Source organism: Prosopis cineraria, unplaced genomic scaffold (genome assembly GCF_029017545.1).
Source record: "Prosopis cineraria cultivar Desert tree isolate PC_DT_omini unplaced genomic scaffold, ASM2901754v1 PC5, whole genome shotgun sequence".
NCBI classification, from domain to species: domain Eukaryota; kingdom Viridiplantae; phylum Streptophyta; class Magnoliopsida; order Fabales; family Fabaceae; genus Prosopis; species Prosopis cineraria.
Genome location: NW_026555336.1, coordinates 34,549,420 through 34,574,424, shown reverse-complemented (window position 1 = coordinate 34,574,424; position 25,005 = coordinate 34,549,420). Strand labels below are relative to the sequence as shown.

The window sequence follows — 25,005 nt, the reverse complement described above, 5'->3', positions numbered from 1 at the left end:
TCAACATCACTGATCTAAAGAATCCAATGAGCGTGTGGTATAATATATAAAAATAGGGCCAGGTGCATCGGTGCCCATTTATGCAATATATAATTAAATATCGGAACCGACACATTGTAAGCAATAAAACAAACAACGAAACCAACTTATTTAGTTATCTTAGGTTGCTGGTCTTGTTCCATCGTCAATGGTCAGGGCAGGAATATATTGGAAAGCCTTGCGACCTCATTTCAAGGTATGATCATACAATTACTCTCCTGTGGTTCTTTTGAAGCTCCTCCTTTCTTGCTCCCGTCACTCTTTCAGCAACCTGGCCTTTCTTTATCAATATGAATGCTGGCAATGTCTGAACTTGGAATACTTGAGACACCTCCTGTTTCCATTTATATATGGAATTCAGATAATCAATTAATTGTACGATCCAGAATTTTTCTTCAGTTGCATAGACCTAGTCTACAACACTAACATGTAAATCATACCAATATAAGCATGTTAGAAGTGGTCCCATTGATTAGTATTTTGACATGCTTGTATATCTATTCCTACTGCTTTAGTCTATTAATTTTTTTTAGCCTAGGTAGGTTTGGTGAAGAATTAATCACAGGTAGTGGTGAATATCATTTGTTAATGAAAAGAAATTATAGTAACATAAACTGTAGTACCATTAACTCATCCACATCAATCTTGATAAACTCCACATCTGTGTATTTTGCAGCATACTCTTGGATTACTGAGTCCATGAATTTGCAGGGGCCACACCATGTAGCGTTGAAATCAATCACCATCTTTGGCAAACAACAAATATCTCGTGAGAACCAATCATCATGAAGTCCAAACATAGTTAATAACGTTACTGATTTTGAAGAGTATAGCTATCAGACAACACACCAGCTTGTCGGTTTCTTTGGAGGCATTAAAGTGAGCATTCCATTTAGCAGTGGAATGGAAGCTAAGGATGTTTGATGACGACTCTGAGGATCTGCTGAGAAACCCCATGTCCAAAACGTTGGTTCTCATGCCGCTTTCTTCTCCTGAGAAAGGTCTGATGATCCAAAATCAGAGGCTGTACGAGAATTAAGGTTGTAAAATCTGTGTTTCTTCGTACGCAACTGGTTTGGATATGTCTTGCTGGTTGGAAAGCCATATATATAGGACTCATAAAACTGTAAGGGAGGCTGCCATTTTTTTTTCATTGGATAGCATCAGATTCTTGTAGGTGGCAAGCTGTAAAATAGACCCTCTGAGCTAATTTACGCATATATTTGGTAACATGCGTATCTGCTATATGTATATATTAATCTCAATCATTTTCAGTATGGGGGAGTTTTCTTATATTTCAGATTCATATTCAATTTTGCTCCCAATAGGCCTTTTAAAGTACTGAGCAGTGTATAATGCATACGGTAGGATGAGGGTGAGAAACTTCATGGGTGCTTTGTGGCTCAGTGGTGGGGCTGATTTTACGTCTTTTTATCCCAGAACCAAAAGCACAACATTATATAAGAGGCGAAACCAAAAAAAAAGGCTGAAGAGCATAAAAGGAGGGGTTCATAATAACCTTGCCCAAGCATCTGAGCCTTCTCTTATTTTATGAGCTCGTGGTTTTTAGAGGCTAAATTAAGTAATAAGCTTGTGAACAAATTGGATTCGGCTGAAACGGCATCTGCTTTATGATAACGGTGTGTATTCCACATTGGAGAAAAATATTGTCCAAGAATAAAGGGAAAAGAAGGCAAAACAAGTAAAATACAAAAGGAAACGATGGTGAATGGTCCCAAATCCTTAACTTCACCAAGACAAAATAAACAGATATTCACATCCTTCCAGCTCCCATTTGAGCTGCCATACATCCATGGAATAGAATAAAATACCCATACTATGCATAACTCCTAGATGTGAACAGGGCCACAAGAATTCCAAACATATTTTAGTTCATAAGATTACAGTGATCCAAAAATTACATTTTTCCCGGGAATCTTCTAGCTTTGACAAATATTCCTCACTCAAGTCTACATAAAAAGATTAAACAAATTAAAAGTCAACTACGTGATTTTTGTTTTACCCGCCACAACGGGTCACTCTCACCTTTGTTTAAATCAAATAAATGGTCGCATACAACGCACAATAATACTCGGTGAAAATGATGATACAAGACAGAGTACAAGCTGTCATTTGTCACCTTTGAAACTCAACAATTTTAATGATGGACTTAAAGTAATTCAAGGTTCGTTGAAGATGAGAAAAGAGCAAGCGGCTCACGATAGATGATACAGCTGCAAATAACTGTATGTAAGAAATCTGGGTTTGGTTCTATTTTTACTTTAGTGAGTTCGAACCTGAGACTATGGCATCTCATTCTTCTAATACAAATTCGAAATCTGATAATTAAATGGTCAGAAGCACACATCTGAAACGGAAGCTGCTTATCAACAGGCCCTAGATGTCGACGGGGGCAAAGTAGAAAGCCTAAGCTAAGCTCCATAAACATCAGATGTTCGCAGGTAATTTCTTCCTGTAACACTTCTCACAAATGTTCATTAATGGACTACAAAATGGAGTCTGGGATGCTGAATTCTGTCAACAAAATAGTTCAAAAGAAAGTTCTATTCATGCCAGACAAATATAACAAAAACAGACCTGCTACAGACAGTTAAGAACGCTATGAACACCTCACACGATTAATCAAGATCGAACCCCAACATCAGCTACATGATTAGCTTGACCACCTGAACCATGGTTTTCATAGAGGTGCCCACCACCACCTCTGCCACCTCTTCCTCTGTTGTTATAATAGTTTCTGGGATAATAATTACCAGACTGGTCATAGTATTGGTTACGGCCATTGTAATAGCCACCTCCTCTCCCGCCACCCCGGCCTCCACGTCCATTTGAATAACCCCTCCGGCCACCTCCAACCCCCCGGCCACCTCTTTGGTTCTGGTAACCCCCTCTCCTGGGGAAATACTGTTGTTCCTTCGCCTCAGTCTCTCTCTGGTTACGCTCTGCATCTACCTGTGGCTTAACATCTTGTTGAACTGAGACCTCTTCAGCTACATTTTCTTCTTCTACTTCATCCTGCAAAGCAACACCTCGAAACATCAGATGACACAGACCAAATCACAATTTCTACATCAACTAGCTGTCTAGGAAAACTGTTAAGAGCACCTTCTGAAGTTCCTCTTCAAGATCAGATTGAAGGTCTTCAGATTCATGTCCGTGAAAATTCGTTACCCTTTCATCCTGCCAAAAACGCATGGGACTGATAAGTAAAAATCCTAAAAATCTGTAATTTTTTTTGCCAGTATCATTGAAGATAGGGGACAAGGGAGCTTGACTTGTAGAGTTCAAGCCAAAAGAAGTTTTCAAAAAACAAGAAAACAAAATAAATAAATAAATAAAAATCAAGGACTTATTAGAACCGTGAAATGAATCCCTTGCCGAATAAATGCACCTCTCAGTCCAATGAAAATCAAGGACTTATTTATAGGAAAACCCAATATTCAAAGAGTAAAATAAAAGAAAACTCTAATTTTCTTGATTGAAGATGTTTTTTTGGTCCAAGGAAGATCTATATAATCAGTATTCAGATTTACCCTTGCCAATATGCCCAGTAACCAACAATGCTGTTGCCTCTTACCAAAAGAAAACTATGCATGGAAATGAACATATCATCAAAAGAAAAAACAGAAGATATGACTCCATTGAATCCATCATCAAATAATCACTAGCTAAAAACTGCAGTCAAGGACTGGGGCCCTGGAAATAGATCATAGGCATCCACAAGCTGCTATAGCACAGCTTGCAAGTTAAACAAACTTAAGTTTGGAATTAGGCTCAATTGTTTGACTATCCCTACCACATGAACACATTACTTTGGTATGAGAAAAGTCTAATTTTACAATTGAATGATTGCATGAATTTGAACTTTATATATCATCCTTGATGTAAGCTTAATTTTGGCTTTCTGGCACTGTTTGAGACCACCCAAGGCATCCTATGTCAGGTGCAAGTAGCCTGGTGACTTTAGTTATGGTACTAGTTTAACTGCACCTCACCGCTTTTTGTAATTATATTCATTCATTATATAGCTAATTAAAATAGCCACATGGCAGCAGTTTTGGTAGTTGCAATTGGGTAAATTTGTCAAGGCTTGATAATTGAATGATGTTTCTTCAAAAACCTAAACTCGTTATTTGGTCCAAAACTAATGCTAAACAAAGCCCCTTTCAAACCTACAAGCTAACATTTTGAACTTGGCTCAATTGTTTACATAGATCAAGGTCGAAACCATCCTTTTCCCAAACAATGAAATCTAAGTGCTCAATTTGGCCTGGCTCAATTGCACCCTCAATTAGAGTCTGGAACTCAAAATCATGGAAGAGTGTGTAAGGAAGTCATCTCTGAAGATATGGTACATACCACACATGCTAAAAGTATTGGGTGTGGTAATTAGCACTGATATTTGTCTGTCCAGGGCTCTATGCTACCAAAACAACTCAAAAATAAGTAAATTTTACACAATTGCATCAAATAATTTACTTTTTTTGGGGGAGGGGAGTTGCATCAGGAGCTGAACCTCGACCACCACTCATGCCTCTCCCCATCCTTGTCACTTAAGCCGGCCCTAATGGCAACATGAAAAAGGACAAAAGAAGCGTTTGGGGGTGCGGCAATTCCACTTGCACTTTCAGCTGCACTTACCAGTTACCACCTTTCCAAATTATGATTATTTCAAACTACATTTGAAGGTGTTTCCGATGAAGACTAAAGCAGTTATGATGCAGGAAATAGTCTGACCAAGTGAAGTGTAAAATAGAATAAAAAGTTATTTGAAAAGACTTCAGCTTTGATTGGATTAGAGAAACATAATACAGGGAAGATAGATATATATCACCTAAATTACTTGTGCAAGGGTCAATAAACTTTTTGGGGACATTTAACCATCCATATGGAAGAAATATGGGTTGTATGGTATCAACCATTTGATTAATTAACTTGGCCCTTTGGCTGCAGCATTGAACTGGCACACAAGCAGAATTCAACGAGAGAATGATACTATAGCAGAGGAGAAGTGATACGACCCAACCAAGAAATAAAAAAACAAAACTAAGATTCTTTAACTTGAGCATTTTAATCCTTTTGAAGAGACACACAGTCCCCAAAAAAAAAAAACAAGAAGAACCGTGAACTGAAACTCATTATCACCCCCCACCCCAAAAGAAAGAAAAAAAAAACGCACGCACACACCACCCCCATTTCTCTGCAGCAACCCAGCAGCAGCTGTGCATTTTTGTTTTATTAAGCGATTCTAGCAACATGGTAAACTTCTCTTCTCATCAAACCTTACTTCAAGCACAAACATCAAAGAAAAAGGCTGTTTTATCTCAGTTTTAGCAATTAATAACATCCCATCTTTTCAATTATTCACTGCCAATGCATATATTTAAAAGAGGTAGTTAAGCAACTAAGAATCATTTGTCCCAGTCATCCAGAAAAACAGCTCTCGCATTATATTTTAAGGAGGAATGTACAAGCTTACCTCCAATGAAGAAAGTTTGTTAAAAGGCAGCAGGTAATATCTTACCTATAGGGGCAGAGGGACCAGAAAATGGAACAGTCATAGTTCAAAACAAGCAAGGATGGGATTTTCTGCACTATGCGCAATCATCCTTTTTGATGAATCCCAGTGATATAAACGTGATAACAAGGAACTTATCTTATGACACAGAATTAAACTAAGTAATGAGAGTCACTAAAGGCTACAGGTGACAACTGGTGATAAGGATGGGTAGATCAATCCAAATAAACATCAGCTCAACTGTGTCCATAACCCAGCGCATACATTATACCACAGCCATCTATTTTAGAAAAAAATGGAAACAAAAACAGAAGCCAGAGATACAAGAATTATTGAGGGATTTCAAATCTCCCATTGAAGAGAATGGCATTGCACAAATGATCTACTGCAAGTCCCATGCTAGAACAACACTTGCATTCATATCTAATACATAAAAAGTATTCAATACGCATCATATTTCCTACTCTTCAAAACATAACATGCTCAAGCAGAGTTTTTGCCATTTAAATTACCAATATAATTACAATGCTGATAAATATTTTTCTACAAAATGCTAATTCTAGGAATATGCATGTCCAATGAAGACTGAAATTCAAACCAGATAATAGTCATGCCTAAATCAAACAGTCTGCAAGAACTAAGCAGTGGGAGCAAAATATCATAAGCCCATTATCAACAATTATAGAGGGAAAGAACAACTTTATTGAATTTTGTCAAGGGTCACCAACATCAATGAATTATATAAATAAAAAACTTGAGATCATCTCTTTTATGGTCATAAGAGGGAAGTATAGCGCGAGTCATAACAATATGCTCGATAGAAAGACATGCATTGATTGTTTATTTGCATTTCTCGTAATCTCTGGTCCTGATATTAAAGTGAGAGGTTAATTGTGTTCCTTACCCACTGAAGTTCACACTACGTTATATTATATATGCAACTGAAGAATGGAAAAAGGCAAAGAAACAGCACAAACGGTAAATACTCTTCTCCCATCCTTCCCTTTCCACTTTTAAATTTCTATTAGAATGATACTTGAATAAAGAGTGAATACTCAAACAACAATTCATTGCACCAGACAAAGCAATGCAGGTTCTAGATAGCTATTGCCGCATTAATGGTCGTGTGCAGACAAATACCGACCAAATGGCCAAAAGAACAACACTATATTGAAAGTTGAAGCCACCCATACCATGCAATCCAAAAATTCTACATTTACAATTAACTATTGGAGGATAAGAACCATGAATTAAAGATGGATCATATCCAAATCAATTAATATAAATTTACTGGGTCTGCAGATATACCTTTTCTTGAGATGGCGAAACTGAACTTTCCACCTCGAGTGGAACTGAGGCAGGAACAATGGTACCGTGTACTGGCACCTGGAAAGAGGCATAATTTCCAGCAGCTGCTGCTGCGACTTCAACTGTAGCTTTCATCTCGGGCGTAGTGGTGAAGTATTCTGAAGACATAATCTTATTTAACCTCTCCCTCAAACCCACATCTGGAAATAAACTTAGAATCAACATGACACAGCCAAATTGAAGAGGAAGAGAAATTAGCAAATTCAAAAGAAATTAAACTTGGGAAAAGGAAGATACATGTGACATCAGCATTCGACTCAATGGGCTGGTCGGCCTTCGCAAGCCATAGCTTCGCATGCTCTATGCACCGCTGCAACGCGTTCTTGTGAGATAAACTTGAATCCGCAGGCCGCGATATCAACAGACCGCCCAGCCTAGAAATTACATCCAAGTCTTTCTCTCCGAGAAGATCAGTTGCGTCGTCGGTGACATAATCGTAGGTTAAGCAACAGCCTCGCTCATGGGTCCTCGTCAGCATCGTCGAAGTGAAATCATTCTGCGACTTCACGTCGAACAATGACCCAAAATAAAGAAGATTGAGAAGATCTTCGACCACAGTGTGGTTAAAGTCGTCGGCTTTCTGGGGTTGTTTGTCGGGAGAGATACGATGGTTCTGAAGGGCTAGGTCAACTTCTTCCTTGACAGCAGACAAAAGGGGTTGACGAAGCTTCTCGAGCTCGTCGATGAGTGCGGACACTGCAGGCTTAGAGCGAAGGACTTCCTCCTGCTCTTTGTTGATTGTTTTACCCTGAGCAATAGACTCCTCCATCTGAAGAATACGATTCATTTTCTTGCGGAGCCCACGGATGCGCTTGTTGACTAAACTGAGGACAGGGCCGTCGGCAATGTCAGAGGCTGCAGTAGCCGCCATTAGCAGCGCAAAAACTCCTTTCGCCTGGTTTGGGTTAATCCGAAGAGCACCAGCAGGTGCCTCGGCGGTGGGCACAAGAGAAGAAAAGGAAAAGAGAGGAAGACTGGGAAGGCTTTGGACAGCGGCAAAAGAAGGCGAGCGGCGAGGAAGGGGTAGGGGAGGTGAGTGCGCGAAGCTTGAGGAGAGGAGATACTGCGTGTTGTGTAGTCGGAGTGTTATTAATATAATAGCGAGTTTTGGCAGAGATCATCCCATTCCCATTCCCAGTGTTCTGATGTCTGGATGAACCTAAGTGGGCCCTGGGCCGCAGTGGTCGGTTTTTGCATCATTTGGATCCAATAGAACCCGGACACGGTTACGCAAGCCCTTCAAACTTGAATCAATCAAACAATTATTTAAAACGTTATAGAATATGTACACACAGGGTATTCATCTCATTGCTTGCATCGTAATTGTGATTTTTGAGTTACAGAGTGTCCACACCCATTCTAAATTAAAAGGCCTTAAAATGCTATAATTAATATTAATTGCATTTGTAAATATTTTAAAAGAAAGGATGAAGCCAAACTATTAGAGGTGGTAATAGTGGGCCAACCTGTAAGCTTTTTTTAAAAAAAAAATTTAAATAAAGGGGCAAGCCAGGACTTGAGAAGTACAAGTTTACACAATAAGACTAAGAGAGGCCTAGGCATCAAAAACTGTTGCATATCATCCTAAGCATAACCAACGCAACTAGCAGGTATTTTTGGATAGGACAATTGTTTCAAAGGGACCAGCATGTTCTTCTTTAGCAAGAGTATCCACACACCATAGGACTTCTCAGGTATTGTGAAAAATCTCAAGTTTCCAACCATGAAAGATTAATTCTCTAGTCTCAACACTTAAAGGGTGGTCAGGGCCATATTTTTTCTATAAACAGTTGAAAGCTTTTAGTGGATCAGTATATAGTTAGATTTTTTTTTTTGAATTATATAGTTTAACAACTTAGAGTACAATCTTGATAGCAAGGACTTCAGCTGCAATTGTAGAATAGGAGCCTAGGTTTTTTTGGAACCAAGAATCCATCTCCTTTATCATTGCAAATGAGGCTCTCGCGTGCCTCTTCAAGATAACCTCTGATAGACCCATTAACATCGATCCTCAAAATACCTAAAGGGGGTGGGGTCCAGTTGTTTGCAGAAAATGTAAACATAGGGAAGATTTTGTGGTTGACCTTGTCGTTGGCACCACTATCCATCAATCTGTGCATACAGCAATAGATGACTTCTTTAAGGTTTTCACTCTTGCTTCAAAAATGTGCCTACACCTTTGGGTCCATAGTAGCCAACAAATATGGCTAAAGGTTTGGAACCATTGCCAGCTGCCAACTCTTGACCTTCTTGGATTGTGCTTAAGGTTCCATCTCAGCCACACCTGCAAATCACAGTTAAAAAAGACATATTACAAGGCTAACATCTATACATCACATCAAATCAAAACATCCAAACATGTATTTGTACTGATATCTTAGCCCACTTCTTTACTAAGTAAAAGAGGTTATAGGATCAAACCTTAGAAGTATGCATTATACCAAACTCTTAGGAATTCGATCATTAGGAAGGCTTACTCCAGCGTGCCCCCACCTGAGTAAATGGACTGGAAAGAGTCCTACTCTCCACCCCTACTAGGGACATCTAGGGGTAAACTCTGAGAAGAGGAAGGGTAAACACGATGTTAGTTTACAATTAACATTAACCATCATTATAAATAACATAAACTTTATTTTTCAATCTCTTAAACTCATACCTGTTAACCAAAATTTTTAACCATAAGCTAATTCTCACATCCAACTAGTTTACTAAATCTCATTAACTTCATTTAGCTCTCAATAGTTTAAATAATAGCTAATATAATACCCAAAACTCCAAGATCATTCTTCAAAGACAAAGGGTTTGTTTAAATCACATAAAATTTAGATTTAATAACCAAACCACCAATATCCATAATTCTAGGAGCAAAAACTAACTTCAAACAATTTCATGTAATTCTATTAATTCGGCCATAAACCTCCCAAAGCTAAAAAATCGACCAAAGGTTTAGATTTAAGGAAAAACTATAAACCCTAACCTCAAAATTAGAGATAGAATAGAAGAGGAAGGATAGAGGAACTTACCCCAAGTGATATCTAGCCCAAATATGCCTTGAATCACTAAAAAATACAAGCCCTAGCAAAGCTTTATATTGATCCTTCATCCCTCTTTCTATTTCTCTCTGCTTCTGCTGCTTAAATCGTGATTCTAACATTTTGTCCATAGACAGTCATTCACATTATAATTCATAACCAATCACAGTTAAAGCCACTATTCCATATTTGTCCCCTTTGTCTATGACGTCAAGTAGTTATCTCAAATGAAGAACTCAACTACAAATGATTGTGAACAAAGAGTGAGGATGCTCAACCGCGGAAGGTAGTCTCCTATTAGGTCACAACCGTAAATGGTTATGGATAAAAACTTAAATTCTCCCTTAAAATTACTCTTAAACTTAAAATTTGCTCCACATTACTCCTATTCCATTCTTATTTTGTTTAATACTCCTAATTACCCTTATTAATTTAACTTAATTTAGGGATTAAAATTTAAGATGTTATAAACACCCCTAAAGAAAAGGATGCATTTTTAATCTCCACATCGTCCACAACACATTACATCTAAAGGAGAGTGGCAAGTGAAAGTGAGGGGAAGAGAGAAAGCAAATCAAGGTGTGGGTTAACGTCTAGGTCAAAAGAGTAGATATTAGTGTAAAATTGACTAGTTATGGTCTAGAGAGAAGGTTCATTAGTAATACGTTTGCAATTGCTATCTTGTAGAAAGGTAATCCTCTATTGTTTTCTCTTGATGACAATAGAAGCATGGAAGAATCTAGTACTATTGTCACCCCATTTAAGCCACTTACATCGATATTTTTGAAACCATATGAGCTCCTTTTGTGCTACCAATTTTAGATATTCTTCCTAGAGTTGCAACTCTAACTTAAAAAGACCAAATTGCAAGTTAGCAAGGTAGGTTGAAACCAACTCACCTCTTAGTGTGTTAAAAAAAAATTCCAACCTAACTTGCTATAAGTGAGTTGTAAGCCACTCACCAACTCGCTCTATATTTTTTTGGCATTTCTAAATATTTTTTAAAAATATTCAAATTAAATTACAAGCTTTTATAGATTAAATTCAAGTGATTTATGTATTTTTTTATGAAGTTATATGATTATTTAATCTTAAAACTTGCAAATATAAACATATAATATTTTTATATAATTATTTTAGATAAATGTGCAAATTTAACCATGAACTATTTTCTATTTTTCAAATAGCATCTAATATCCTATAACATAGGGTGGTACAAAATAAATCAACTATTTAAAATGACATGCTTAACACCCTTGTTAATTTTTAACAAACATCTATTACTTTATTATGAATTATGGGCCCATTCTAAATTGCAAACACGTTTCTCATCTTCATCTTCCTCTCTCCCTCTATCCATATGTGCATGCCACAAAACCCAAATGTTATTGGTGCCAAAACTAGTAGCTCTAAGGTTCATGTGTCTGATTCTACCAAACAACTCGGGAAGAAGCAAGCACTTGGTTGTGACCTTGATTTGAGATTGAAGGGTCATGACAAAGAGGGATATGGTTTGTCTTGGAGCCACTTCAAGCAAGGGTACCTTGTAAGTGGTCCCCATAACCATAAGATTTGTTTGTGGACATATCATTAAGGACCCAGAGTAAAAGTCATGGCCTTCCATGCTTTAGGCTTCTTCGAAGCTTATGATCTACTAAGCTTCTTAAGGCCACCTTCCTTGCTTGCTTCTATTGATGAACTTGAACAAGAAGTACAGTTTTTCCAGCATAGAAGCCACCATGAAGATGAAGATGATGTAATAGAAGACTAGTTATTGTGCTTCTTGATCTAGTATGACAGAGTTCTTGTAGAGAAAAGGAAGCTTGAGGTAATTTTATGAGGTACTCTGTGAGTTGTGGAAATGGAGCATGGTGAAGAAGAAGATATATATGGTGAGCAAGTAGGGAAATGCCATTACTGGAGACACAATAAGATCTAAGAGTGAGAGTAAAGGAGTGAAAGAGGAGATAGAAGAACATGTTTTAGGGGTTGGTGTGCCATGTGTGAAATTTGAGTGGCTCCCATATACTAAATAACCATCTGTTTCTTTCAATTTAAGAAAGATATAGGCACTTTGTTTAAAAATAGTTGATGATTTATTTTTCACCATCTCATAGTATAGGATATCAAATGCTTCTCAAAAAATAATTCATAACTAAATTTGCACCTTTATCCATTTTTCTATCAATAAAGAAAATGAAAAATTAAACATGGAATCAAGTTTCTAATATAGAACAAAAGACCATAGTTAAAAGAAGGAATAAAAACTCCTTATTCATTAAAATTAAAACAATAAAGAAAAACAAAATTGTTAAAAAAAAAGTATGTCAACTTTTTTTTGGACCAAAAAAGTGGGTCAACTTGTGATTTAGTGAGTTAGCTTATTATAAGCGTGAGTTAAATGAAGGGCTACATTACCCACCTTTTAAATGGGTTAGAATTTGGAGAAATAACAATTAGAAACTCCATAAGAACATTAATTATAATTAAAAATTTTGAATTATTGAAATATTAATAATAGACTATAATCCTTACTAACAATAAAGTACTTTTTGTTGATTGTTTTGAGATTTATAGTTGACTTTTGTAAATTCTCAACTAATACTACAAAGATTCTAAGTATTTTTTGTTAATTTTTTAAATAATTTATCTATATATTGATGGTAAAAAATTACAAGTAATTGCCTTGCGATTTATAATTATCTCTCATAAATTCTCAACTAACATTACAAATAATTTCAAACGTATTTTGTAGATTTTTCAAATGATTTATAAAAAATTATCAATGATTAACTCGTGATTTACAACTAACTTTCATAAATTTTTAACTAGTATTATAAGTAATCTCAAGTGTATTTTATTGATTTTTCCAATTGGCTTGGTTTACCTGTATATTGATAGGAAAAAAATGAGAATTACAATTTATTTTCGTAAATTTTCAACTGACATTACAAATAATCTTAAATGTATTTCGTTAATTTATCACTTCACTATTCGCAATTTTTTATTGCAAGTAAGGACCATAGTTATTATTAGAATTTTAATAATTTAAATTCTATAATTGTAATTAATATTTTTATAAGGCTTCTAATTATCATTTTCCTTAGAATTTTTTTCAACCAAATCCATCACATTTTAATGGGTTAGCAAATTGGCCCATCAAACCTAACTTATTTTACTGGCTCTATCAAGCACAAATTAAGGCTATCAGCTTCATGCTCGAACCATGTTGCTAAAAATGTGAGAGTGAGTGTGGTTTTTAGTAGAAAGGTGGTTTCCTAAGGGACGGGCACATCATGAAGGAAGAGAGTTATCTTGACTTTTCCATAAATAGATGAGATAACTCTTACCAAAATCACATCAATGCCTCTCAACTATCAACCCATCCAATAATAATTTCTAACAAATCAAGACTCCTAGCATTGGATCTTAAACCTTGCATTCATAATATTATTTACCTTTATCAATCTATCACATACTTATTTTCATACACTTCACTTGCATGTTTATTATCATGTCCTCCAATGCATTAACCCAAATCCTACATTGTAATTCTACTTTTTATTTAACATAATTTTATTTTGAAAAAAAAACATAATTTTGAATCCATATACTTTATTTGAATTTTGCTATAAGTTCTTACACTTTTTTTAATATTTTAAATTCTTACACTTTTATTTTTTGGTATTCTTAGTCCCTCCATGAGTTGTGTTATACAGACCTAAAACATCAAACATTAAAAAAGAAATGTAGGGACCCATAATAAAACTTGAGTAAAGTACAATGGCCCAAAATTATGTTTTCCCTTTCATTTTCATTATTACAATACTTGTGTCATATTTTATGCTTTCACTTGGAAAAAAAATGTTGTAAAGAACCCCAAGTTCCCCTATTTATTTGTGTGGATTGCACTTCACGATAAGAGAAAACAATAGGCATGTTTAAAATTATTTTTATTTTATTGTTTTAAGAATTGATATTTTATGTAGAACAAGTTTTAAAAACAAAAAAGTAATGAAAAAAATGTGTTTTTCTCATTATCCTTTGTTTTTTAGAACAATAATCTTAAAATATCTAAAAGATGTTTTTATTTTTCTATTTTCTAAAATAATATTTTATTTTTTATTCTTCAAAATACTTTTTTAAAATACATTATCAAATAGTTTTTTGTTGTTGTTTTGTTTTGGAGAACAAAAAATTATTCTCAAATTAGATTGTCAAATAGGCTCAATATTTCCAACACTTATATTTCATAATTATTCCATCTTTATTTTCTGATCAACCGTGAATATTTATTAACTTTTTAAATGATATTTTTACATCTTGTCTTTACTCATTTTAATTTTTTAATTTTGTTTATATTTATATTGAAATAAAACTTTTTCATATTTTTTGTTATTATTGGTTATCTTTCTTATTTACTCATCTAGTCAGAAAATAATTGAATTAGCTTTTTCACATTTTATTTTAAGAAATTTTATAAAGTGGAAAAGGCAACCTAAAACTTTATAAGAGCTAAATCAAGGATGAAACTTCAAAGTAATGCTTTAAAAATCAAACCAGATGTTAAACCAGACAAATCAATGTGTCTAAATTTTTATAGTCTAACCAATTAACCAGTGACATAATAATTAAATAAAAAATAACATTAAATGCATATTATATGTATAAATATAAAAGAAATAAATCTGCAATATGTATAACAAATAAACATGCAACATGTATAACTTCTAACAAAAATACATGACCACAAATCAACAATATTATAAATTATGATTTTATAATTTGTTAAATATAGATGAATATTGCATTTACAATTGTAGTTTAATTTCGAACAGTCAAAGTTTTTTAAAAACCATTACAATTTCTGCTACAACTCCAGTTTCAAGATCAAAAGTGGCTCAACCCCAATTCAATCATGAAAACTTTTTTTATCCAAAACTAAACTATTAACAGCTTCGGTCAATAATACAACCATTCAATTCTCAAAACAGCGCTCCAAAGTCAAAATGAAGCACCTTTTTGTGAAATGAAACTGGCAAGGCAAGGGATTCCAGTAAGTCGCCATACATTGTGCTTCAATCTGGGTCCCGAGAACCTGATTGAGCCGCGAGCAATTTGCAAAGAGTCATGTATAGTACACAGTATAGCACAGCATGAAGACACTACTGATTAATAGCTAATGACAAAAGCTAGTTCATATTATTCTGCCATCCTCAAGCCAATTGGAAATGATGCTGGCAAGCTTGTTGAAAACTCTGTCAGGATAATTTGACTCTCTTGAGGTTGAAATCACAAGTGATAGCTGAAGCAGCTTCGTATAAGTTATGTGAAATGAAGCTGCAGGGAGAGCTATAACCCCAATCACCAAAGAAATGGCGATCAATCCAGAGTCATCTGATTTATCTTCATGGGTCTAGATCTTCCGGAAAGGTGGCTTCGCCATCATAAATATATTGCATTTCCTCCTTCCATGTCTGCAAAACCCCAAGATCATTAGCGAGAAAAGATAAATATCGATCTGAATGCATTATCCACGCACACGCACATGGTTGTTACAATTTACTACCTGATCTCGGAAAGAGATTCTCGAGCTGGGAACATTCGTCTTATGAATATCATTTCCTTCAGAACCTCTCAAGAAATATTTATCCCCAAGCCAGTGCGCCTGTGAAGGCAAGAAAAATTATGAAAATGATGTCACTACAAAACCAAATCAGAATATTCAAGAAGCAGGAACTATAAACAAGACTTTAAAGGAGCATGTCCTCCAGAAAAACCGTAATGGCCAAGTTGATCAACTTTTTCTGGTGAGAAATGGGCTTCAATATAGGACTGGTATTCAGCAATTCAATTGCTAATCAGCAAACTACGTAACATATACATGTAATAGGATTAATTTGGCCTTATTTACACCGATGCATGAGGTGCTTGCCACTGCGCCCCATTTGAAAATTTGCAATCAGTGAACGGGTACAGAACAACAAAACTCTGGACCCGTGCCACGAATCATGTGGTATCCCATTAACTACCGTTATACAGAATACAGTATTGAACCACCAAGGAGCAATACACATCCATACATAATTTCAGGTTCAGGAAATGAAATCATTAATACAAAATATAAAATCTAAAGTGAGCTGCATTATTATTGGCAAGTTATAAAAAGTACAGCCTCTCTCGTACTTCATGGGGATTTTTTATTCCTTCAATTTTCCTCCTCACCTTTCATTGGACTATGTACAATTTTTATTTTTATTCCTTCAATCTTATTTTACACATTTCAACAGGGTTTGAATATTAGAAAAATAAGTAGAAGTTTTCATAAACTTAAGTTATGACCTATCTTGTGCATCGCATGGGAAAAGAGACCAAGTTACAATGTAATAATTTGTGTGCTTAACTGCGTATTACATCACAGACACATGAACTAAAACATGGCCATACCCCTGTTGTCACCTCATTTACCTTAGCTTCGTGTGAAAATCCAGACTGATAGACAGAATTTCTGGCTATCTCACACAAGTCACAGGCACTGAGCTTCCATACCTGTAAAATACACGATGTTCATAACACAATATTTGATGAAATTCTATCAGCCAAGCAATCCAAAGATAAAGGCTTCAACTAGCCAGGTGCAAACCTTAGCTGCAACACTATATTCTTCTAGCAATGGCTCTTTGGTCAAATGAATTTGCAAAGGATCATCAGTGGAGAGAGAAACATTGAGACCTCTCTGGAAAAACATGGGCATCGGATTGCGATGGTAGTCCAGGAAAAGAGAATTATTGCTCAGGGGTGACATTGATAATCCAATCTGAAGATGTTATTAATACAAATTAGCAGAATGTCATAAGTTGCAAGAGTTTCCCATTACTACTATCTCAAATTCAGTGTATCAACAATATCTCTCGTGCAAGAAGGGCTCACATCACTATATTTGCAGAATGAATTTTTCTGAGGACTAACCTGCGCAAGGTAATATAAGTACTGCAAAACTGGAGTTTTCCGCAGATTAATCCCATGGGAAATGTTATGGCAGAGGAGGAAAGCAGCAGCCAAATGATCAACATCACCTGCCTGCACAATTATAATAGTCCCATTTCAACAACGAGCATACAAGATAGACTGTAATAAAATGATATAAATGATAACCTCTCCACAATGAGGCCGCAATTTTATAGTGGTCATTCCTTTAGACTCACGCAACTGGAACCAACAGAAAAATATATTGAAGTTAAATTTGTGGATAAACAGAAATGCATTAGATTTGTTAAGGCTTGAAGCAGGAAAAAATATTAGAGACCTTGTTTAGCGTATACAAGTTTGCATAGCAGTAATAAAGGTAGTAAGAATAAGCTGGATTAAAATCATTTTTCCACTCAGCTGGGGTTGGCATGTGCTTAGTTGGTCGCCTTTCTGGTTTACTTTCATCATCTACAAGATCAAATCCCACCACCTGTATTTTGGTAATAGCTCAATATAATATGTTTGGCATGTTGCAGAAAAAAGAAGGGAGCAATATGAAGAATAAACAGTCATTTAGACATCTTTTATTAAGACAGCAATAAAAAGGACTTGAAAGTGATTAATCATCTCACAGAAGAAGTCTACGGTACAGAGCATAATAGAAATAAAATTGTTGAACAAAGAATCAAATTTGAGTCCAAATGGTCTCAGATGACAGATCCCAATCTTGAGCTCAACCACTGTTAACAACTTAAGGGAATACGAGAAGTCTATGAGCATTACAGGCACCCCTTTGTTACAATGAAGAGCCACTGCATGAGGAATACTTACTCGAGAAGAAGCTTGCAGCAAAGCAAAAAATTTACTTTGAATTGAAATATAGGGACACTCTTAAGTAGCGACAGCTAAGTTTCATACAGCAACAAGGACAAAGCATTAACCTAAGGATGTCCCAGGTACTGTAGCTAAAACATAGTTACACAAGCAGATCAGATAAAATGTTAAATACTCAATAATGTAACCATGTGATTGAACAAATGCAAGAACACATAGGGGCTTATGTGCCACAAAGTAAAAGACTGACTAACCTGCATTAAGAATAAATGTAACTGAGGATGAGAATTCGGATCCACTGTGGCTTCAAACAGAGGAATAAACACATTATCCAGAATATTCTGAAATGAGGTAGCAGTTCCCATATTCTTGTACACATTGTAAAGTCGTGGTAACTGGGCCGGTGAAAGGTTAGAAAAAGAGCATAGTTAATAAGCAATAATCCCAGAGCTCAAAGAAGACCCAAGGGAAAAGATTACATGAGATCCTGAATAAAATCCACCAAAACAAAGATCCCGGGCCCAATAACTTATCATCACACCATGCATTCAAACAACAATGCTGCAAGAATAGAAGTCTGAATCACAAATTACCTGAATTAACCATATTGCATTTTCACTATAAAGAGAATTGTTGACAAACCAACTTGCCAATTGATCCCATTCACTTTGCTTTCTTCCGTACACAGAAACCCTGTACTCAGCCATCTGTAGATTTTATGAATACAAATGAATCAAGATATGAAATCTCAGCAGTGAAGAATCTGCTACTACAAAGACAAGAAACCTGATATTTGCTTGCTTCAAGGTCTGACAAAACTTCCTTTGTTACTTCGGCCAAAAACCTTCCTGTGCATTTTGGGTGGCCTTAAGTCATTGTGAATTGAAAAAGACATCCACTTACAACCCTAAGATTCATTGAGTTATTAAGCTGTAAGGGTAAACATGTAATTTATTAGTAACTTTTAATTTTCAAACAAACCTTGGATAAGGTTATCCTGCTTTAAGAATATTTCCCTAAGTCTGCTTTGTCCACAAGGGTTATACTTTAGGTTGAACTTGTCAAATCTATGGAAGGTGCTCTTATCCGCATGAACATCCAACAAATCAACATTCAGATCATACCTGCACATGAATTGCTACTATTCAGACGACATGAAAACATGCAACCACCCACGTAAATATGCAGGACTATTGCAGTGATAGTTAAGCAGAACTACACTACTGCATACCCTGTCAAATCCAAGCTCTCAAACACCTCCTTCAGCGTCATATACTTTCCATCTCTAAATATTACAACCTGTCAGCATAGGATAATAATGTAATAAAGAAGCACCAACAATCTAAAAATTAGAATAGCAAAAATGAAAAAGTGGGGATCAGAAGAAGCTAAACATATATTTAAGAGATAAATTCATAATAGGTTCCACCTCATCAGGTTCTTTTTTTAACTTTGACTTAATGAAGCGCAGTAGATGCTTTTGATTCATGCAGGCAGAATGATGGATATGAGTATCAACTTTTCTGATGTTGTAAAAATCTCGGTGTGGTGCACTTTTTTGTGCTAGAAACTCCCCATCTGCATTCAGTAACAGATGAAGCCGGAATTTCTGCATAATGATCAGATGAAGGTTACAATCAGGAAAAAGCAGAAACCAGATAAAAATAAGTTAGAAAGAAACTTACTTCCTCAAGGAATCGTAGCCTATGGTAGCATGCAGAGCGAACATTTCCAATAGCCATAACTTTAAGAATATAATGCATATCAGTAAAAAATTCTGTTGAGTTTGCAACCGGGAAGAGCTCTTCAGAGTCTGCAAAACAGTTTCATTGGAAGCTCAATTCTCCTGATATAAAATAAACACAATATTAAAAAAAAAATCATACTCAGGCTACCAAAAAAGATTATTCTTGTTTTAATCATAGCCAAGTCACGAACAGGGTGGCTCATCTCATACTCCAAGTAAACACAAGGCCCGCAATCTAGTTGTGTTGTGTTGGGTGTGTGTGTGTTTGTGTGAACACCACTTTTGGACTTTCTCCAAATATAATAAGCTTTTGGGATAACCTAATATTAAAATAAATGGTACTATGGTAAATGAAGAAAATAATAACTTCTTTAATCACAGGCAAATTTGTTAGATGTATATCAAAACCATCATAGGACTTTCTCCTAACAGAATATGCTTCACATTGCATGACATTCAAGCCATTGTGGACTGCGACCAAGATGTTAAGAGTTTTGTTTTTGCCAGAGCATTCTCCAAATTAAATCATATTACATAACAGAATATGATGGGATTGTGCGTTCTCCATGCTCAAAGCTCAAAACATTTCATTTGAAGAGACATTTTAGAGATATAAATAAAAGCCAATCCTAGACCTTCTCCTAAAAGATTCCCCTTTTGGAAAGAAAGGATCCTTGATGCCTACCAAGTAGCAGTTTCAGCGCTTACCATTTTTACTTGCATAAACATGTACAACTCCATCTTCCATCCTAAAGTGATGCTGTTTGAAACAACACAAATTCAGTTATAAAGACATCAAACTAACGCTCAGAAGAAAAATGACTTACTATTTCACATACAGATATAACTTGCAGCAGAAAACATCAAACACAGAACCGTAATGGACAAGCAACAAACATACTGATGATGGTTCAACTGGATCAAAGTGAAATGGTTCAGAGTTCTTTGCCAAAGGCTTAGCCTTCCAAGGAGCAACCTCTTCCCGGTAAACATATTTCTTACGTAAATTCAAGCACTCATGAATCATCTTGCGTACTTCCTCTTCTTCAATATTTGTGGACTCTGAAGATTTTGTAAAGAAGAAAAAGACACATCAAAGTTTTACCTCTTTCAATATTTCTTCATATAAAAAAAATATTTGTAACACAATTTACCTCAAAATTGGGAGCAAAATGGAAACATAACAGAAACATGTAACATACATCGAAGAAATAATTCCAAAAATATATAGCACGGAAAGAATTTGGAAACAATAAGCAGACAGAAGACAACAGGAATGTGAACGCACCTTGCACTGCTATTCTTGGAGGCAAGACAGTATTGAAAAACGAGAGACCATTTCCAACTGAATGTACAGGAGTTGATCCTGTTTTTGCATCGTGTTGCATATCTGCACCAGCTTGAGCTTCTTTTATGGTCTCACTGTACATTTGGCTGTTTGGACAGTTCGCATTATCACCTCTCATAGGAATAGCAGACAAATTGCCTATGCTTGAGTTTACTCCCTACAACGACACATACCAGGTGAGAACACTAGTGTAGAAATACGAGTAATGAGAGATAATATACTATAAGTGAGTCATCTCTCAATTGAGAGGATTAAGGATCATGCTATAATACCATCAAAATTTTCACATCACAAAAGCATCCTTTCATTTCTAAGTTCTTTGAATTATCAACTATTTAAATACTATCGTGACAGATATTAAGCTATTAGTCTAGAACTCGATAAAAATATATAATATTTTTTATGAAAAAGAAATAAGGTAACAAATCGTGATATTTAACCCCGATCCTCTGATCTTAAAGTAAAAGGGAAATGCAAAAATTGATATCAGAACAAAGTTGAGAAAGTTCTTTGACAGCGTTCAGAGTTAACAGAGTACGGAAAGAGATAAGACTTAAGAGAGTATATTCTCACATTGTTATTTGATGACTCTGTATTCCCCGGATAGAAAGGAATAAGATCATCATTTTCAAGGCCTTGTCCTTCTTCGTCCGAATCTTCGGCGCTTTCAAATGTATTACGGCTGGGAGACCTCGGAGTCTTAATTCTACCGAAAGATGCTATTCTTTTGTAGGAACATGAAAGCTGAGCGTTCACTCCTGTAAAAGCCACAAAACAGACAGAAGTAAGGCACACTACAGTTCAAAATAATTTCTACTTGATTCAAATTGCACCTCCTCAGCGCAAGAAGAACAATTTCATTCTCTCCTTGCGCCCAACTTATCGTTATAAACTTAAATGAAATAGCATGTCCACTCAGAAAAATAAACGAAATTAATCCAGAATAACGTACTATCTCTTCCATCCACTCGAAGTGGAGGAATCCCTGAGGCAACAAAGTTCAGATTATCTAGCGAAGAAGCACGAGCCCGAGCTTCATAACCCACTAACTGCTCAAACTTGCCGTCCTCTTCGGACCAGTCAGTTCCAAGCGCAACATTTGGTAATGATGAAGATATTCTATAACTCCGATGCCCTTTCTCGTCCACGGACTTCGACAAGCTTCTAGAATAATCTTTCGGATCAACAGCCGTTCCTCCACCGTCGGAACCAAACTCTCTGAGGTCATCGCCATCGCATTCATCATCATCGTCACCACCATAGAGCTGTTCTTGCTCCCGTTTTGGACGGGAAGTGGGAGAGTGAGTGCGGCGGATCTCGATGAGGCGGCTGAGTACCTGGTCGACACTGCGCTTGTGAATGTAGAAGGCGGAAAGAGCCATCAAAGAAGCTCCAAAGAAGGCAGCCATTGCCATGTGAAGAGATGGTGGCATGGAAGAAGGAGGATCCATGAGAGGAAAATCAATAGGTCTCAATGCTTGTGTGCGTGTAAGCGAAGCGGGAAGGAACTTTACGGAAGAAGATGAAAAGGAGGAAGAAATGGTAGGCCGGTGCGCCTGTGTGTGTCCTTGATAGGTTCGAGTTCGTGGAGTGTTTGGCGACCAATTAAAGAGTGTTTTTAATCGTTTAAGCAGTTGTTGTGGCAGTTGCTTGAAAGGGTTTAAGGTTTTGGAAAGTCAAACGGGGAAGAAGAAAGCTGGTTTTCCCACAAAGCCTGGAAGGCGGGACCCACTGGAGGGACAGTTGGCAAAGTGTTGACGTCATCTCGTGGATCTTCAAATTTAGAGGCCAAGGCCCACTCCGGTGTTCAAGCCCGAGCAGGGATGCAGGCTTGGAGTTGGACTTTGAATTCGCACAATTTTTGGATGTTTCTTTCCTTCTTTCTTTTTTATTGTTAAGGCAAGCAAAACTTCAAGCAGAAAACCAAGCAATAGAACTAAAACGAGAATTGAGTTGATAAAACAAGCAAATTTTGGCCATCATATATGCGTGTAAAATATATTATTGTTAAGTTAAATCCGAATATTGTCATTCTCATACTACCTGTATCTAAGTGAGTTATTTATATATAGTTGATTAGAGATGAAAATAGACGCATTAAAAACCTATTAAGAGAATACACCTTTGTTCATCGTATCTTATTTAAACGAAGAAGCCTAAATCTTAATTTATAGTTAGTTATCTTTAAATAGACATATTAAATTTGTTTGCCTCGAGTATGGCTAATAAGCCTTTCCAGTTAGCACGTACACATGTGTGCATGTGTTTATTACTGTGTTTGTAGCAAGTGTGTCAAAACCCAAATTTTTAATGTTTTTATTTCAGTTCTTATTAGAAACCAAGGGATCTTCAAAAGTTGCACCAGTAATCTTTCAATTCTCCTTTTCACGTTGCAATCAGCAATGTTTTGCTTAGATTATCCCATAATTCATAATTCTTAACAAGTTGAAAACTAACTTGTAATTTTGAATTACACTGATTATATGCATTGTGGTATTTTTTTTTTATTGTATACATATATTCTTCTACTAAAGATGACCATGATTAATGCATGATCAAGTATTGTATGTATGCACTTTGCTAAAAAGATAATTTAAATTTTTAATTCGCACGTTATGAGAAGTTAACTCATTCCACTACACCAAATTCCTTCTTCATTCTTCAACAGTGAGACCTAATATTTTAAAACATAACTAAAGGCATGCTATCTTATCAAGCTTTCGTATATGCTTTTAGGTTGGGCTAACTTTTAATAGATCTAAACTTGAGTTGAAAAGGGCCCTACATGAGCTAATAAGCTATCTTAGGCTTTAAGCTCACAAGGTGAGCTTGGCTTTTTGATTCAAAACCCAAGCTAAGCTAACATATTTCCACTGATGGCCCAAGCCTTTTTCTCTTTCTCAATCATTTTGTAAACGTTGAGGATTCAGGACCAGCTAATAGTAAGGTTTTCTCATTAAAGTGCTTCTTTCTTACATTTTTCTTTCTTATTTTTATGTTCATAGGAGATTTAATGATTCTATTACTATTTTTTTAATAAGAATTCTGTCACTAATGCAGTCAAAGGACTAGAATTCACAATGATTTGCCAGAATTCTTTGTAGGTGGGCTTCTTAACAGAGTAATATTCAGGCCCAAAATAAAGAAAGAGCAACAAATAGGTTTGGGCTTTGTCAACGAGATTGACAAAATTGAAAGAAAAGGCCCTTTTTGGTTTTACCGAGAAGTTGAAAGACGGCTCAGGGTTGGGCCAAGAACAAATTAGCGGGACGTAAGCCCAAATATGAAGTCCAGGTTTCGAAGGAGATCAGGTACGTTCTGCTTAGACCTCAATGACGAGCAAGAATGAGACAAACATATAATATACTATATATCAAGATCATAAATTCAAACACTGCTATTGATATAAAAATTTTATTAGCAAGTAATTTATAAATATTTTTATAAATACTTCTTTAACTTGAAGGCATGGCCTTGTTTTGATTAATCTTCAAAATCTAACTTACCTAAACTTTTATTTATTAATATACGTAATTATGCATGTATATATCTATATATATATTACACTAACGGGACCGTGCTTGAATTTTGTTATCTTACCCTTCCACTTTTATATAATATTTAATTTAACGTGTTTATTTTTAATTAAATTAAGAAATATGAATTTTTTATATATTATTTATTTTGTAATAAAATATTGTTATTAATATTATTAACACATTAAAATCTATTAATTTTGATTTTATTGAAGAAAAATATATAAGCCTGAATGCCTCTGCATTAAACTATTAATTAAATACTCTTCATTATGACGGACCACATTATTTTTCCAAAATCGGAATTTAAATTAATTTGACCTGTTCTTTTCCCTCTCTTCACGCACCTGTTCTTATTCACTTAACCATTAATTATCCATGCCTGGCCCAAAAAACTATCAATTATTAGTGATCTTATTGTTTGACACATTGTTCGGTGAGCACAAGGGAGAGGTAAGTTTTTTTTTTTCTCACATAAAAATTAAAATATGCAAGATCATACTTTAGGAGCTATTTGGTTGGGAAATATGAGAATGAAATAGATTAAAGAAACAAACATAAAAATAAAATGATTACAATATAGAAGGGATAAG

At 35.6% G+C, this 25,005-nt stretch overlaps 3 protein-coding genes across 3 annotated transcripts; all 3 read right to left on the bottom strand.

The window, feature by feature from the left end:
* Positions 1-15: 15 nt before the first annotated feature.
* LOC129311067 (thioredoxin H2-like) lies at positions 16-1,132 on the bottom strand. Its single transcript, XM_054953032.1, has 3 exons — positions 889-1,132; positions 663-785; positions 16-373 (listed from the first exon to the last, which is right to left on the bottom strand). Exons 1-3 carry the CDS (start codon positions 1,015-1,017, stop codon positions 242-244), a joined length of 384 nt encoding a protein of 127 aa, XP_054809007.1. The 5' UTR covers positions 1,018-1,132; the 3' UTR covers positions 16-241.
* A 1,362-nt stretch (positions 1,133-2,494) lies between these two features.
* Positions 2,495-8,023, bottom strand: LOC129311064 (uncharacterized). Its single transcript, XM_054953029.1, has 4 exons — positions 7,184-8,023; positions 6,887-7,086; positions 3,166-3,240; positions 2,495-3,075 (listed from the first exon to the last, which is right to left on the bottom strand). Exons 1-4 carry the CDS (start codon positions 7,815-7,817, stop codon positions 2,683-2,685), a joined length of 1,302 nt encoding a protein of 433 aa, XP_054809004.1. The 5' UTR covers positions 7,818-8,023; the 3' UTR covers positions 2,495-2,682.
* A 6,866-nt stretch (positions 8,024-14,889) lies between these two features.
* Positions 14,890-22,499, bottom strand: LOC129311062 (probable AMP deaminase). The gene is made up of 19 exons (XM_054953026.1): positions 21,829-22,499; positions 21,450-21,634; positions 20,817-21,033; positions 20,430-20,590; positions 20,237-20,288; positions 19,467-19,594; positions 19,211-19,390; positions 19,013-19,080; positions 18,763-18,905; positions 18,568-18,629; positions 18,375-18,488; positions 18,036-18,176; positions 17,285-17,437; positions 17,134-17,187; positions 16,948-17,058; positions 16,622-16,795; positions 16,447-16,527; positions 15,548-15,646; positions 14,890-15,455 (listed from the first exon to the last, which is right to left on the bottom strand). Exons 1-19 carry the CDS (start codon positions 22,325-22,327, stop codon positions 15,387-15,389), a joined length of 2,691 nt encoding a protein of 896 aa, XP_054809001.1. The 5' UTR covers positions 22,328-22,499; the 3' UTR covers positions 14,890-15,386.
* Positions 22,500-25,005: the final 2,506 nt, after the last annotated feature.